At 31.4% G+C, this 13846-nt stretch overlaps 1 protein-coding gene across 3 annotated transcripts in view; it reads left to right on the top strand.

The window, feature by feature from the left end:
• Window positions 1-4510: 4510 nt before the first annotated feature.
• Window positions 4511-13846, top strand: part of LOC107436958 (PAX3- and PAX7-binding protein 1) — a 47850-nt gene continuing 38514 nt past the window's right edge. For 2 of the 3 annotated variants that reach the window (XR_015429464.1, XM_087152522.1), the window contains exons 1-4: window positions 4527-5031; window positions 10034-10218; window positions 11847-11946; window positions 12493-12622. Coding sequence is in view for 2 of the 3 variants with exons in the window: in XM_087152522.1 (XP_087008648.1) it covers window positions 4779-5031; window positions 10034-10218; window positions 11847-11946; window positions 12493-12622 (668 nt within the window). In the remaining variant the exon portion in view is untranslated. Of the gene's footprint in view, window positions 5032-10033; window positions 10219-11846; window positions 11947-12492; window positions 12623-13846 lie in introns of all 3 variants that reach the window. The other variant, XM_087152523.1, reaches the window with a different exon arrangement.

Here is a 13846-nt window from a genome sequence, read left to right as displayed (position 1 = left end):
ACTCTCAAGTTCGTGACCTGCTCTATATTCGGTTAGAGTGTACACAGCTGCTTACTACAGCTTATTCTGCAGAGCGATATTTTCAAACCGATAATTTTGTTTTTAATAAAAGAAATAAATTATATGATTTCTAAGCTCAAATCTGCTGTATTTCATAAGATATTAATGATATGAAGTAATTCTCGTGAGTTTCTAGTGAAGTAGTTTAGTTATAGATGTATTGTTAAAAAAACGAGTGACATGGTTGCTAGATTTAGGAAGAACTCGTTTTTTTTTGCCGTTCCAATTTGGCCTCTTTTTTTTTCTCGATTATTGCTGTTTGTTCTTGTTTGTAAGCCATGCATCATCATACATTAGTGTTAACATATTGTTAGAGCAGCGAGATTAAGTTCATTTTACAAATTATCATTTAGGTTTAAATTTTGAAGTTAGTATATAGTTAACTAAGTAAGAACTGTTTTATAAAGATTTTTTTTTTCAAATGACAATTCTTACCTCTTGAAATGACAGGTCTGCATATGACGATTTTTCTTTTAAACTCCAATAGAAAATCGGGTAGCAAATACACATATACCAGAAATACTTCTCAAGAGAGTCTCAAAACACAATGATTATGTTCGGAGCCAAATGGCTTCAAAGCAAACCAAAAACGGTAACCCGTGTAGAAAACACCATCCGTTGTGTATAAGTTTTATTTAATAATTAAGAAAAAGAAAACAGTTTAAGCGATGCTGTTGGTACAAAATCCGTTTTTGAATTGAAGGGTATAAAATGTTAGGGATTGTATCAGTTCCAGTGGTGATTATGTTCACTGTTAAGAAAAAAATCCTAAAATTAGTAAACTAAAAAAATAACTTCAAAATTAAACTTCAGATTGATCTAAAGAGTTACATTTAATGTGCATAAAAACATCCAATATATTACCAATTCAAGCAATTTTTATTCGTCTAAGAAATAATGTATGAATACAAAGTATTTATTACTGTAAAATATTACTTGTAAGTTTTTGCTTGACTTCAGAAAATTTTATCTTGTATATTTTTGACTTAAAATCACTTTTTCCTTAAAAATATAATTCTCTATAATTGTCTTTTGTATAATAAAATTGTTTTGGATCATTTATAATATAACTGTATACATAAAAAAAAAAATATTATACCAGGGAGAAACATAATGTATTTTGCATAAATGCGTTTCAAACTTAAAACATCTGGATGTCTGTAAAGATATATACTAATTATTTTCTTTGAAATTGAATATCTTAAAAAAATTACCTTTATTGATGTAACTGTGGAACTGAAACAAATTATTGTGTACTCTGTGCATTTGTAAATATGATGTTATATCTGTATTGTTTATCAAATCTTATATTTTCTAACTAAGATTTATTCTCTAGTCTTGTTGATTTTTCTTTTTTAGATTTTATTATACTGTTGAATTTTTAGATTTGCTTTATGGAGAGAGTAAAAATTTACTTTTATTACGTGATGCTAATATTCATTCCTTGTGTAATAAAGCATGTAATGATGTAGTGAGTGCCTATGTAATGTTGAATGTGAAACAATAAAAATAATGAAAAAAAAAATTTTTTTTTTCATTATAAAAATATACACACACTAAAGATTAAAAAAATATGTTGCCAAAATTATTACTGAACTCAAATAGGTTTGCTGACATACTTAACTTTTGTTAATAATGTATGTTCATTATAAAATGCTCGTCGACTAAATACATAAATTATTATTTTTTTTTAAAAAAAATCGATAACTCCCCATTTATACAAGAAGGCCAGAGACCAGGCACAAGCTCTCCCTTTTGAGGAATAAAAAATGGGTTTTCCACCTTTGATTTAACCAGCCTGCTTTCAGGAATGCCTGGTCAGGCGATAGCAAAGGTTACTAATCAATTTTAAAGTATGAGAAAATGGAAAAATATATCTAGAAAATGATAAATGTATTTCGAAAAATTAATAAAGGGGTTCTTCAATTATGCTAGTTGAAGCAAGTTAGATCTTTGTTTTATCAATGCTCTGGAAAATGAATGTTAGCTGGTAATGAGATAAGATTCTTAAGGAAAACTCTTAAAGGAAAAATTTTATTTTCTTAAAAAAACTTTTTTTCATCTGCCTATAAACTTTGAAGAGACTGTTTTAACTTCTCATTTAAATATGAGCATTATAGCTTACTAAAATAATAGCTCCTCTGTTCTTTAGAAAAGTAATTGGTATACACTTATGAAAAGAGAGGTTGGATGAGCGATAATAAAAAAGTTCTAATCGAGTTAAATACATTGATGATTGTGATATTCAAAATTTTTGTGCACAACGAGACGCATTATTCCAATGCGGGACGATGTGCAGGAAACCCAATTACAAGAAAGCAGCTTTTTCACCGGCGCAGCTTTTGTGCTGCCGACTCATGCGGACGAAAAATTTATATTTTAAGAGATTCTTCAGAGCTGGAAAATATCAGCTGAAAATATAAATTTTTATTATTAATTTTAAAATCTGCTAATGGATGAGCAGCTCCAAACTTTTTCAAGAAGACTGACTGCCTAGAAAAATACATTCGTTTTTAAATAAATCCGGACATATTTTGAAAAGAATAATCTGAATTTAGCATAATTTATTGATTTGGAGTTGATACATCACACCGCAAAGGATTGCCTTAGATGTGCGTGCGATATTTTTCACTTGCGAATGAGATCTCTGAGCAGTACCATGGGTGCAGGGATCTGGAGAAAATTTCCTTCCCCTTCAGATCTATGTCCAAATTCAGGAAGTGGCCTCACAAATTGTGAAGGCGCGTCTTCGAATCGTCCTCAGGTTCCGATTATCCTCGTCCTCCAAGTTCCCATACCAAATCAATACCTCTGGGCCTGATTACCGAAAAGGCTCAGGAAGCAAGTGCTTCCCCTGTAAAATTCTAGGGGGCCCCCAAATGACTAAAAATGATAAAAACATTGGGTATTGGACATATTTTTCCAAATGTGGACACAGCTTTGAGAATAATGCTCTCAATTCCAATAACTAACTGCACTAGTGAACGTTCATTTTCTGCATTGAAAAGAATAAAAAATCGGTTGAGATCAACTCTTTCAAATAATAAATTAAGTGGTTTAGCCCTTTTAGAAATGGAGAGTGATATTACAAATAGGTTACAATTTGCAGATATTATTGAAGATTTTGTGAATTTGAAAGCGAGAAAAAAAAAACCTATGTAATGGTAACCTATGAGCTTTCTTCTTATTTTTTTAAAAATCTTTTTTCTCTATCATGTGCGCTCAATTTAATTTTACTCTGTTTTTTACTGTTGAACTAAACACACAAGACTTTTAAATATCTATTAGTGCAAAAAATATTTTTGTTTCATGTTTGAAAATTATTTGGTATGATTTATGCTGAATTAGAATTTTGTGTTGTTTTGCCGCAAGTAAGCAAATTGGCGTAAAAGAAAGAGACTGATCTTGCAAAGAACCTTTCGTATAACAACAAGTAATTTTATAATTTAATTTAGTGAAATATTTAAATTTTGTTTTCATATGTGCTAGCTACTCCCTCATGTTTTTGTTACTATAAAGCACGTAAAGAAGGGTCCAACATGATTGCATTAGATCTTTGCATTCCTTTCTAAGGTTCTAATAGTTTTCACATGGTTCTTGTCTCTTTAAAATGTATTGTTTATGGGCGAAAAATATCAAAAGTTTCTTTTGCTCAAGTTAGGTTGGCCTCAAAATTATATTATGCTTCCCCTATTTCAAAGGTTTATCGAGCCCTGAGTGCTGGATCGGAGATTGATCGTGCTCTGCCAGGTTAAAATTACGATCTGCGTATGGTATTTATGTTGACGCATTTATGTTATCTGGGGATCATTCTCTGTATTTTTTCCCCCCGACAGTCATCCATAGCCCATTGTGCAGCTCTAGAGCGGCGCAAATAAAGTACCTACATAGTTACTGCATGTGAATGTAGTCCCGCAGTAGACTGATCGTTAAGACACGGTTCCCAGCAGATCAATGAAGTCAAGCATCACTGGCTGTGGTCAGTGTGCGGGTGGGTGACCACTTGGATCAGTCTGCGTAGGGACCGAGGGTGTGCGGTATTGGTCCTCGTTAAACTGTGCTACCGTAAAGTGCTCGACCTCGCGCGCAGGTCGTCGGGCTACCGAAGCGGCGGTGCCATCCACTCCACAGAGGATCAAAATTGTGATGGCATGTCTTCGGATCATCCTCCGGGATGTTTCCCAGACCGTCGCCAATAGCACATTGTGCAGCTCTAGTGCGTCGTAAATTAACAACAACAACAACAGCATGTGAATGAAAATTAGATTGGCGAGTTTTTCGCAAAGAAGTATTTTCCGAAAATCTGGGACTAATTCTCAGGCGAAAAAATCGTAGGCACTGCATAAATCCTCGCATGCTGCATGACGCACGACCGCATCCACCAACCTGGGATTATAACTGCAGAACTCGAAATTAATTTTTTTCATTGCAAATCTTCTACTGGGCCGAAATAGACAGCATAAAGCGCATTTAATAAACAGGCTGATTTTAAGAAAAAATTAAAAATACGTTGCTAATAATAAAATTTTTTTTTTTTAAAAGTACTGATTAAAGTTTGAAATTTACAATATTATACAGTATGCCTCTAATTAAAAATGACTTTCGTGATGAGTATTAAGCATTCTTGTATAATTTTCTTTAGCAAATATCAACCGACTTTCTAGATTGTTTTAACAAAGAAAGTAGTAAATAAACTATTGCTTCCTTATTTCGCAAAGATGGGTCTGTTTAAAAAGCCAAATCGAAAGTTTAGACAACGAGAAGCAAGAGCAGACTCTGAAGATGAAAGTAATTCTACTGAATCACCTGAAACCAAACCTAAAATACCATCGAAGCCTGATCTGAAGCCGTCAACATCGTTAGAAATAGATACTGTTAAGAGTTCTTCCTCATCTAAGGAAAAAGAGGACAAAACTGATTCGTCTCTTCCTAAAGCTACTAAGCTGTTAAGTTTTCACGACGAAGAAGATGGTAAAATGAAGATATATTTTTATATACATATTTAGTTTCATAGATCTACTATTTTAGATTGCTTTTACTCACATGTTAAGGTTTATGAATCTAACAGTAAAAATTAAATTGATTAAAACTTAAATGATTATTATGAAGATATTTAAGGAAACAAAATTTTAAGGAGAGGGATAAAGACTAGATGGAAATCTTATTTATGGCAATTAATAATGACATAATTAAAATGTATTGTCTACACATTCGAAATTAAGTAATCTATTTCTACATCTACATATGAATGCTTAAAATGGGGATATTTCCTTATTGTGATCTCTTGCGCCAACTACAATCGCTACGAGACCAAATAGATTTTACACTTGCTAATTTTTTTAAAAAATATGTAGATGTTCGCCAGGGGTGGCTACGAGTTATACCTTTCTGGTTTGTCCCTTTCTGTGATGTTTTTTTTAGTTTCTCACTGGCTTCTTCCCAGAAGTTGCTAAGTCTTGGCGATTGTTCTGCCAAAGATCCTCCGCAAAAATCTTCTGCCAAAGATCACCTTTATTTATATATGAAGAGCATGAGGGAGTAAGATTTGACATAATGTAAAGAAATGCCTTTATATGCAATCACAACTCTTACATATTCGAAGTTGAAAAAAAATAAAATGAGTAAAAGAAATTGAGAGTCCACAGTAAGATCATAAAATAAAGTTAATTAAATGGAAATTCAAGAGGAACCACTAAAAAAGGTCACTACAAGTGCATGTTTCTAGGTTCATTATAATGGGGTTAAATTGTATAACTAACATAGATAAATTATTCAAAGTAAATATAATTATAATAATGGTTTCAACAATATTTAACTATAAAACATTATTTCTCAATATTTTAATTGTTTTTACAAATGCCGGACAGATGACCGAGTGGTTAGTGTGCCTGACTGCGAGGTCAATGGCTGCGAGCTCGAATCCCACTCTGGGCATGGATGTTTCTCTCTCTGTGTGTTGTCTTCTGATGTATGAATGTGGCCCACCCTGTGAACGGGTATTTGTGGCAGTGTGGTGTGGGTAATGTTGCTCGCTTCTGTGACTTTGGCTCACAGGTGCCCACTGGGTAATGATAAATGAGCAACACTTCCAGCATCTTCTAAGGCGAAAAATGAAAGTTCAGTGCCTGCCGTTATTAGAAAGAAAAAAAAACTTACAAATTAATTAGATTAAGGTTTTTAGAACAAACAAAAATTTATTTAAAATAAATTCAAATTTTTATTTCTATCATTTAACAGTATGCTCAATTGACACTTTCATTGGTGGCATAGAAAAGTGTCCTTCTTAACACAATCTGGAAATATCATCCAATTGCTTCAAAGCTGGATTTTCAGATTTTATTCCGTTTTGAATTGCAAAATCTCTTTCAAAATCAGCTTCAGTTATTGGAAGTGTTAGGGCAATAGGAATTAATTTCCTAAATCCAGAATGCATGCCAAAACTCATTTTCGCTTTGCCTACTCTTATTGGCAGGTTTTATAGGGGATTATCTTTATTCGGTAGTAAGAAAAACTGACTTTTTATAACAAAAATTTTATGAAGAGTATTTTTTCGCCCAGTGAAATTTTTGAGGAGTAAAACTCAATTCTGATGCACAAAATACATGTCTAGAATTCGATTATTTTTAAACCAATAAATCTTCAGTCGCTTTTAATCATGAAAAAATTAAAACAAAGCCTACATTAATTTAATTTGCTTTTATTTTTGAGAAAATTAAAACAAATTTTGCGTTATTTTATTTTTTTAAAATTTAGCTGTTAGACTTAGAGGTTGGGCAGCTGCAACGAGCAGGGCACATCGACTGTGTCGTGATGTCTCTTCTTCAAGATGACAACCGCGACAAAGAGAATTGGATTCTATTCCCATTATGTAGGTGTCTCCTGAGGATGCAGTGTCCAGTAAGAAGACCAATGATCTTCCTTAAACTATTCTATTACGCTTTAAAAGCTCTTTTTGATGTACACTAGGACAGTTACGATTTAGCTCCGTAGCTTGTCGCTGACCGTCAGCAGCGCGCCCTTGCTCATGGGCAATTTTGCCATACAGCTTGAATATGGATGCTCTAAATGAGGTGGGAGAAATTTCCAGTGCAGGTTCAGGGCCCCAGAAAATTGCATTAGAGCCAGCCCGTGTCGCTTCATCAGCTAGCTCATTTCCACCAATACCCATATGTCCAGGTACCCAATGCGGGGATAACCTGTTATGAGTGGATAGGTCACAGAGGACCGAAAAGCATTCCCACACTAACAAAGAGGTGAATTTACACCCTGACAGTGATAGGAGAGCAGCCTGACTGTCATAACAGATGAGGATAGTCGTATTTTTATATCCTTTGTCTAAGCATATCTTGCAGCACAAGATTATGTCATAGACCTCAGCCTGAAAAGCAGTGGCATAGTTTCCCGAGGGAAAATGAAGTTTGGTACTGTCATTGGAGCAATAAATTCCTGCTCCTGATTTGGCACCATTTTTTGAACCATCAGTGTACCATAATAGACATTTGCCTTTAAGCCACCCAGGACAATTAAACCATTCATCTCTAGTAGGAAAATGGATCTTGAAAGGCTTGTGAAAAGCATATCTTTGTGACATAAAGTCACTAGGCATTATAAAATAGGGTATATCCATCATTTTTGAAACAAGATGACCCTATGACAAGTGTTTGGAATACTCTTTCGATAGGCCAAGGTACATAAGATGCTTTATGCCGGTCTGAGTTTCAACTTCAATGCGTAAGTTCAATGGAAGAAGCCCAAGTAAGCTCTCTAGAGCAGCTGTAGGAGTGGTCATAAGACAGCCTGACATGGCTACACAGACCATTCTTTGTAGTCTATTAAGATTAGACCTTGCGGAGCTCAATCTAGTCCTCGACCACCAGACGACTGCGCCATAAGTGATGATAGGACTAATAATCATTGAGTATATCCAGTAAACTATTTTGGGGGATAATCCCCAGGTTCTACCAATAGCATTTCTGCAAGACCAGAAAATCTTTCTGGTCTTGCAGAATCTCTCTCTTGCAGAAATTGGGAAAATCTCTTTCCCAATTTAGTTTGGAGTCAAAATAAACCCCGAGAATGGAATTGTCCGTCCCGTATAGAGTGATGCCGTATCCGAAGCTTTACTTTTGCTCATCATGTTGGTTGCCTGCCATTTAGTTACCCAGTGAGGGGTATCCAGGGGACACCGCGTGAAGGCGGCAGGCATTACCTCCCAAATTTTGCTGTTAGTTAAAGCAAATTATTTTTTAAGATTAAGTAAAAAGTTAAGAAATGTTTTGGTGCTTTTTAATATTTTAACAATATTACTTAAGTTTTTTTTTCTAAAATGTTTCTTGAAATTCTTTTAATACTTGTTTCTTTCATAATTTGTTAGATAGTCAGTATCATTTTTAAATAAATAAATCTCAAGTTAATTTAATTTTCAAAAAAAGAAATTAATAATAAATAAATAAAAAACTTAAATTAATTTTTACATCTATTAAGTATAGAATTTGACCATTAGTTAGTACAATTTTATTATTTTAAATAATTAAGTAAAAAGAGGTCTGACAATGTTTCAAAAGCACATTTTTTTTTAACAAGTAATTTAAAAAATGTTTTACTAAGGTAAACATTTCTTTGGTTTGTTTTTTGCTTTCTTTTTTTTTCCTTTTATTTTTAAAGCATGAATGTAAAATATTTTGTTACAGTTTTATTATTATTTTTAAACCAATAGATTTAAAAAAAAATTAAAATAAAGCTTGGGTTTGTTTTTACTTTTAAGACATCTTTATTATTTTAATTGAAGAAATTAAGTGATGCTATTGATGTTATCGAAGCATTTTTTAGAATAAACTTTTTCTTTTGTAATAGATTTACTTCTTTCATTTATTTTTGATAGATTTAAAGATTTATGATAGATAATTTTTGAACCTATGCTAAATCGCGATACATCGCTATAACAGGCATTTGTATCACAATATAAAATTTCTTACATCACCCAGTCCTAGTCTAGAATATTGTTGGATTCTAATTGCAGCTCGCATGCCAGGAAAATAATAATGCCCCTTAGTTCTGATTTTTCTTCTTTTCTTTGGGTGCAGTATTGCCCTGATTTACCATTTCGTATGGAATCATTCACTTTGAACGATAGATACGGCAGAGCAACAAATGTGGGTCAGTATAAAATATTGATTTGAAAAAGTATGAAAAGTAAAAAAAAAAAAGAAATGCACTTGAAAATCAGTAAATTTACAATAAAAATAATTTTTTAAATCATAAAAACAATGTAAAAATATTTACAATTCAAAAGACAGATAAATTGATGCATTTATTTATTCAAGTTATATGAAAATTTTGGTTTGAACACTTTTCCTGCACAACCCAAATAATTTTTCGACACTAGTTACTTTCTGATCTTTTTCTGTAAATTAGTGGGAATACAAGAAGTTCCTCCATTGTTTCGAAGGTTTTGAACCCTTCTGCAAATGTTGGTACTGGTTGTGGTTCTATTGCACCATACTTATTGCTATCATTTTGCCCTTCAGTTCCTGCAATTATTTTTTTCATCTGACCTCACATATAAAGTTTCAACGTTTTCAACAACTGATGCATTAATATCAAACATAATGTTAATTTTCCCAAAGCTGCAGCAAATTTCATTTTCTTTATTATTTACATCAGGATTTATTGTATTTCTTTTAAAGCTGAAATAACTTAAATTGTTTTGAAAATGTTGGTAAAATTTCAAAATGATAGACTCCAGAATTTACTAATATCTAAAACTGTTTACACTGGTATTAATAACATTATGACATAGCATTTTTGGTAATTATAATTGATTATAATAACTGTATTAATAACATAGCATTTTTGATGGGACCAATAAAACAAGGCGATGCACGCAGGAATGATTGATCGAGGTTTGACTGTACTTTTATTTCTAGATGACAGTGTTGCGCTTCTGTTAATTCTTCTATTTTTCATTTTATAGATGGGGAGGTATTTAAGTTAAAGAAATCGTCGTACAGCAGGCGTCTCGCGAAGCAAAGGGAAAAAGAAAGGAAAAAAAAGGAGGAAACCTCATCAACCACTTTAACAACATCAAGTTCAAATTTTCAAAGTCGAAAAGCGGAAATAAGTTATATTGAGGAGGAGGATGCAGATAGCAAATCTAAGGTATTTCTTTCAATTTTTGGATTTAATTTCTGCAATGATAATGTCGTTTTAGTTGAGAAATTTTTTTCTGTCGGGTAACTAAGTCCTCCAAGTTCCCATAACAAATCAGAACCTCTGGGGGTACTGAATTGGAGATGGATCGTTCTCTAGTTCGGGTAAAAATTACGATCTGTGGATGAAGGAATGGATGTATGAATAGGTTCGCCCATAAACGGGTGTGATGTATGGGTGTGGCAGAAGTCTAATTCTTGCCCATAGATGGCGCCACTGGAAAATTATTCTGAATCATATATTCTTAGAGAATATAGAATTTCTATGTCATATATTTTACCATTTGTTGTAGTTTTCTTCATGTAAAAGCTTAATTTTCCTTAGCATTATTATTCGTTTCTTTTAACCCATTTTAGGCCAAGCATAGAAATTTTATAAAATGTGATATTATTTTCATTGAAATTACATTAATTTAGAGACAACTAAAGTTTCATGCGTGAGAAAGGAATACTTTATTTAAGAAATAAAACTACATATATACATAATTGACCAAATCAATACCCGAAATGTGTTTTATTTTTTATTTTATTTATAGAACTTGCAACTTTAATCCATCGTAAAAACAAGTGTAAAATCATATACTTAAAAGAAAAAAAAAAAATTCAATTTTCTCAATAACTGTTTTACGGTGAAAAATTTCTCAAGAAAAAGTTTTTACATATTTAAAGCCAAACTAGAAAAATCAGTTTAAGGATAACTTACCAATACTGTAACATAATTTTGCATATTCAATGAATAATATGCATAATTATGTTTTAAATAATGGTCAATGAAATTTTAATAATAAATTATTTTTATTTCTCACCAAATTTTAAAAAATTTTTGCGTTATAATTTTATTTGAACAAAAAGTTTGTGAAATATATTTCTTAACTTCAAAATTAAGAAATATTAGTGCTTTTAATAATTGTGCAAATGACACTGGGTAATTCCTTTTTTGTTTTGTTTTCTGTTGCTTGAGATTTTTTAAAGTATCTTTTATTCTATTATTACTCTGCAATTAGCTTCTCTCTCTCATCTGCAGTTTTTTCAAAATTATATTTTTTTGTCTAAATGGGCAAGTTTAAAAACGTTTTATGTAGCATGAGGTCGCATAAATATTATGACAAGCTTCTAGGTTAATTACAACACATTGCCAGGATTATAATTGCATAAAAACTCATGCCCATAAATGTCATCATACACCAATATGGGCACTACCCTATTACAAAATGTTTCTTCGTATGCTTCTGAACAGGTCATGTAGGTTTCCATTATCTGTCATAAATGTCACCAGAGATTGTCACCAAGATGCTCAGCATTCATGACGCAGTCACTATTGCATTAAATACAATTTGGGATACAATATAAATGATGAGAAGTGTCTTTCAATTTATAAATGTTTTTGAATGTGCTTGAATCTAGCTTAAATAGGAATACATTTTTTTTTAGTTTTAAATTTTTAAAAAATATTTTTTATCAATTCTTTACTAATTGTGAAATAAAAGATGTAACAGGTTAAGATAAATTGTTTTTTTCCAATTGTAAACATTCCTTATATAATTAACTCTTTAATATGCATTTTCTTAATTTCTTTAGGATGGTTTTAAAATCTTGACCGGTAATGATGCAGAAGATATGGAAGTAGAATCAGAGGAGGAAAAGGAAAAAAATAATCCTTTCAAAAATGTTTTACAAAGTAAGCATTAAATAGTTTAAAATAATTATTTATTATTTTAGAGATGTATTGATTGTCTAGTTATTTTGTAATTAATTGTGATGTATTGAATCATCCTTTTTAGTCAGATAACTAATTTATGTCCCTTTTTAGATCTCAAAACAGCATATTTAGGAGGGTTTCACAGCCTTTTGCCTTTAACAGAGATAATGGCACTCCCCTTTCCCTTAGAAAAGAAAAAGTGCTTTTTTTATTTGGAAAAAGAGTGCTCTTTTTACTCCTTTTTAATTTTAAAGAAAGAGATTGCATTGTCTTCCAGTTACAAAAACTAGGAGCTTCAGATTACCATTTCAACTACAAATTATTTTTTGGCTAAATTAATATGCAATACCATTATATCTTGTATTTATTTGAGTATTTTTATTTCGAGTATATTAATATATTTAGCTGGAGCAGAGAGTGCCTTTCTAAACTGAAGCTGCCCTTGTTTTTTGGAAGCATCTTTCCATTTTTTATTTCTTGGGGGATCTTTGCTTTTAGTTATAAATGTTTCATTATTTAAATTAGGTGGTATAATCCCAGATGCAGCTACAATTTATGCGATGAAGAAACATCGACAAATGGCTAGAGAAATGGGAGACTTCATTCCAGTGGAAGAAGCGGAGAATGAAGATGAATCTAAATCTCGTCTCATTAGGTATTTTTCGCTTCTTTCCTGAGCTACTTTGTTTTCTACTTTATTTATTTTTTTCAATTTGTACTTATCAAGTAAACATAAGATTTTTGGAAACTTCCAATCATGTGTTAAAAAATTTTGAATAATTTATTTATTCTTAAAGTTTTCCATTCATCTTTAGTACAACTGTGACTATGATGCTGTTATTTTTATAGCAAATATTTTTCCTTGCATTTAAAATAATTAAATTATTTCCCATGTTCGGAAAAGATGTAATTTCAGATACGCAAGAATCAAATAAGAAAGTTGTTTGCTAAAATACAAGCTTTTTGATTATAAAACAAATTTTTAATTAGAATTTTTTTTAGTCATAAAAATTGCAATATTGTTATAATTAAAAAAATTTTTTAAGCCTAGATATATTGAATAAATAGTTTCCTTTGGTCTTCCATTTCAAAAAGATTGTTTAAAGATAATTTTTCTTATTTATTGATATATTCGGAATATCAATCATCTTAGTATTTGTTGAGAAATAAAAAGCGTTCAGTGAAAAAAAAAAATCTCTTTAAAGCATGTTCAAGCATGAAGCATGTTTTTGGCAATTTTGGATTTTCTCTTCCTTGTGAACAGACAAACCCCATTTCATGCTTATGTTAAACAGTCTCTTCTTGATTTTCATTTTAATTTCGTCTTTAAGTATTAGGATTAAACTGAAATAAAAGTTGTATAGAACAAAATTTAAATTTTAATTAATTTTATAAAATAGAGGAATATTTTTTAAGAATTTTTTGTGTTTCATTTCACTTCTGTGCTAAAAATTCTTGAGTTGGGAAAATTTTTCCTTAGGAAAAATTTTTCAACTTTTTCTTTCTGTTAATTCAACTTTTAGTCTAAATTTCTAATTTCTCTTCTTTGCATTTTTTTTAAAAGAAAATTTTGAAAATGTTAAGATTTTGTTCTTATGTAAGCTTTTCTTATAACCCTTCTTCTGCAAAAATAAACTTACCCCCCCTCTCCCCCTGTTGTGAGAGTTTAAAATATTTTAACTGCCCTTAAGTTGTGTTAAAAAAAAAGACATATTTCAGCACGCTAGTTCAAATCAAAAGACGTCTAGACATGTGTTTCATGCGTCAGATTTGAGTTTTACTCCTCAAAAATTTTACTGGGAGGAAAAATACTCCTCATTGTTTGTGTGTTTTTGATTACTTAAATCATATAGATCTGAAATTTTTAAAAAGTGTAATT

The sequence above is a fragment of the Parasteatoda tepidariorum genome, chromosome 9 (genome assembly GCF_982258835.1).
Source record: "Parasteatoda tepidariorum strain Cologne lab strain chromosome 9, Ptep-v5.0, whole genome shotgun sequence".
Lineage (NCBI taxonomy): Eukaryota > Metazoa > Arthropoda > Arachnida > Araneae > Theridiidae > Parasteatoda > Parasteatoda tepidariorum.
The sequence above is the reverse complement of the archived record's forward strand: the minus strand, read 5'-3'. Positions and strand labels throughout refer to the sequence as shown.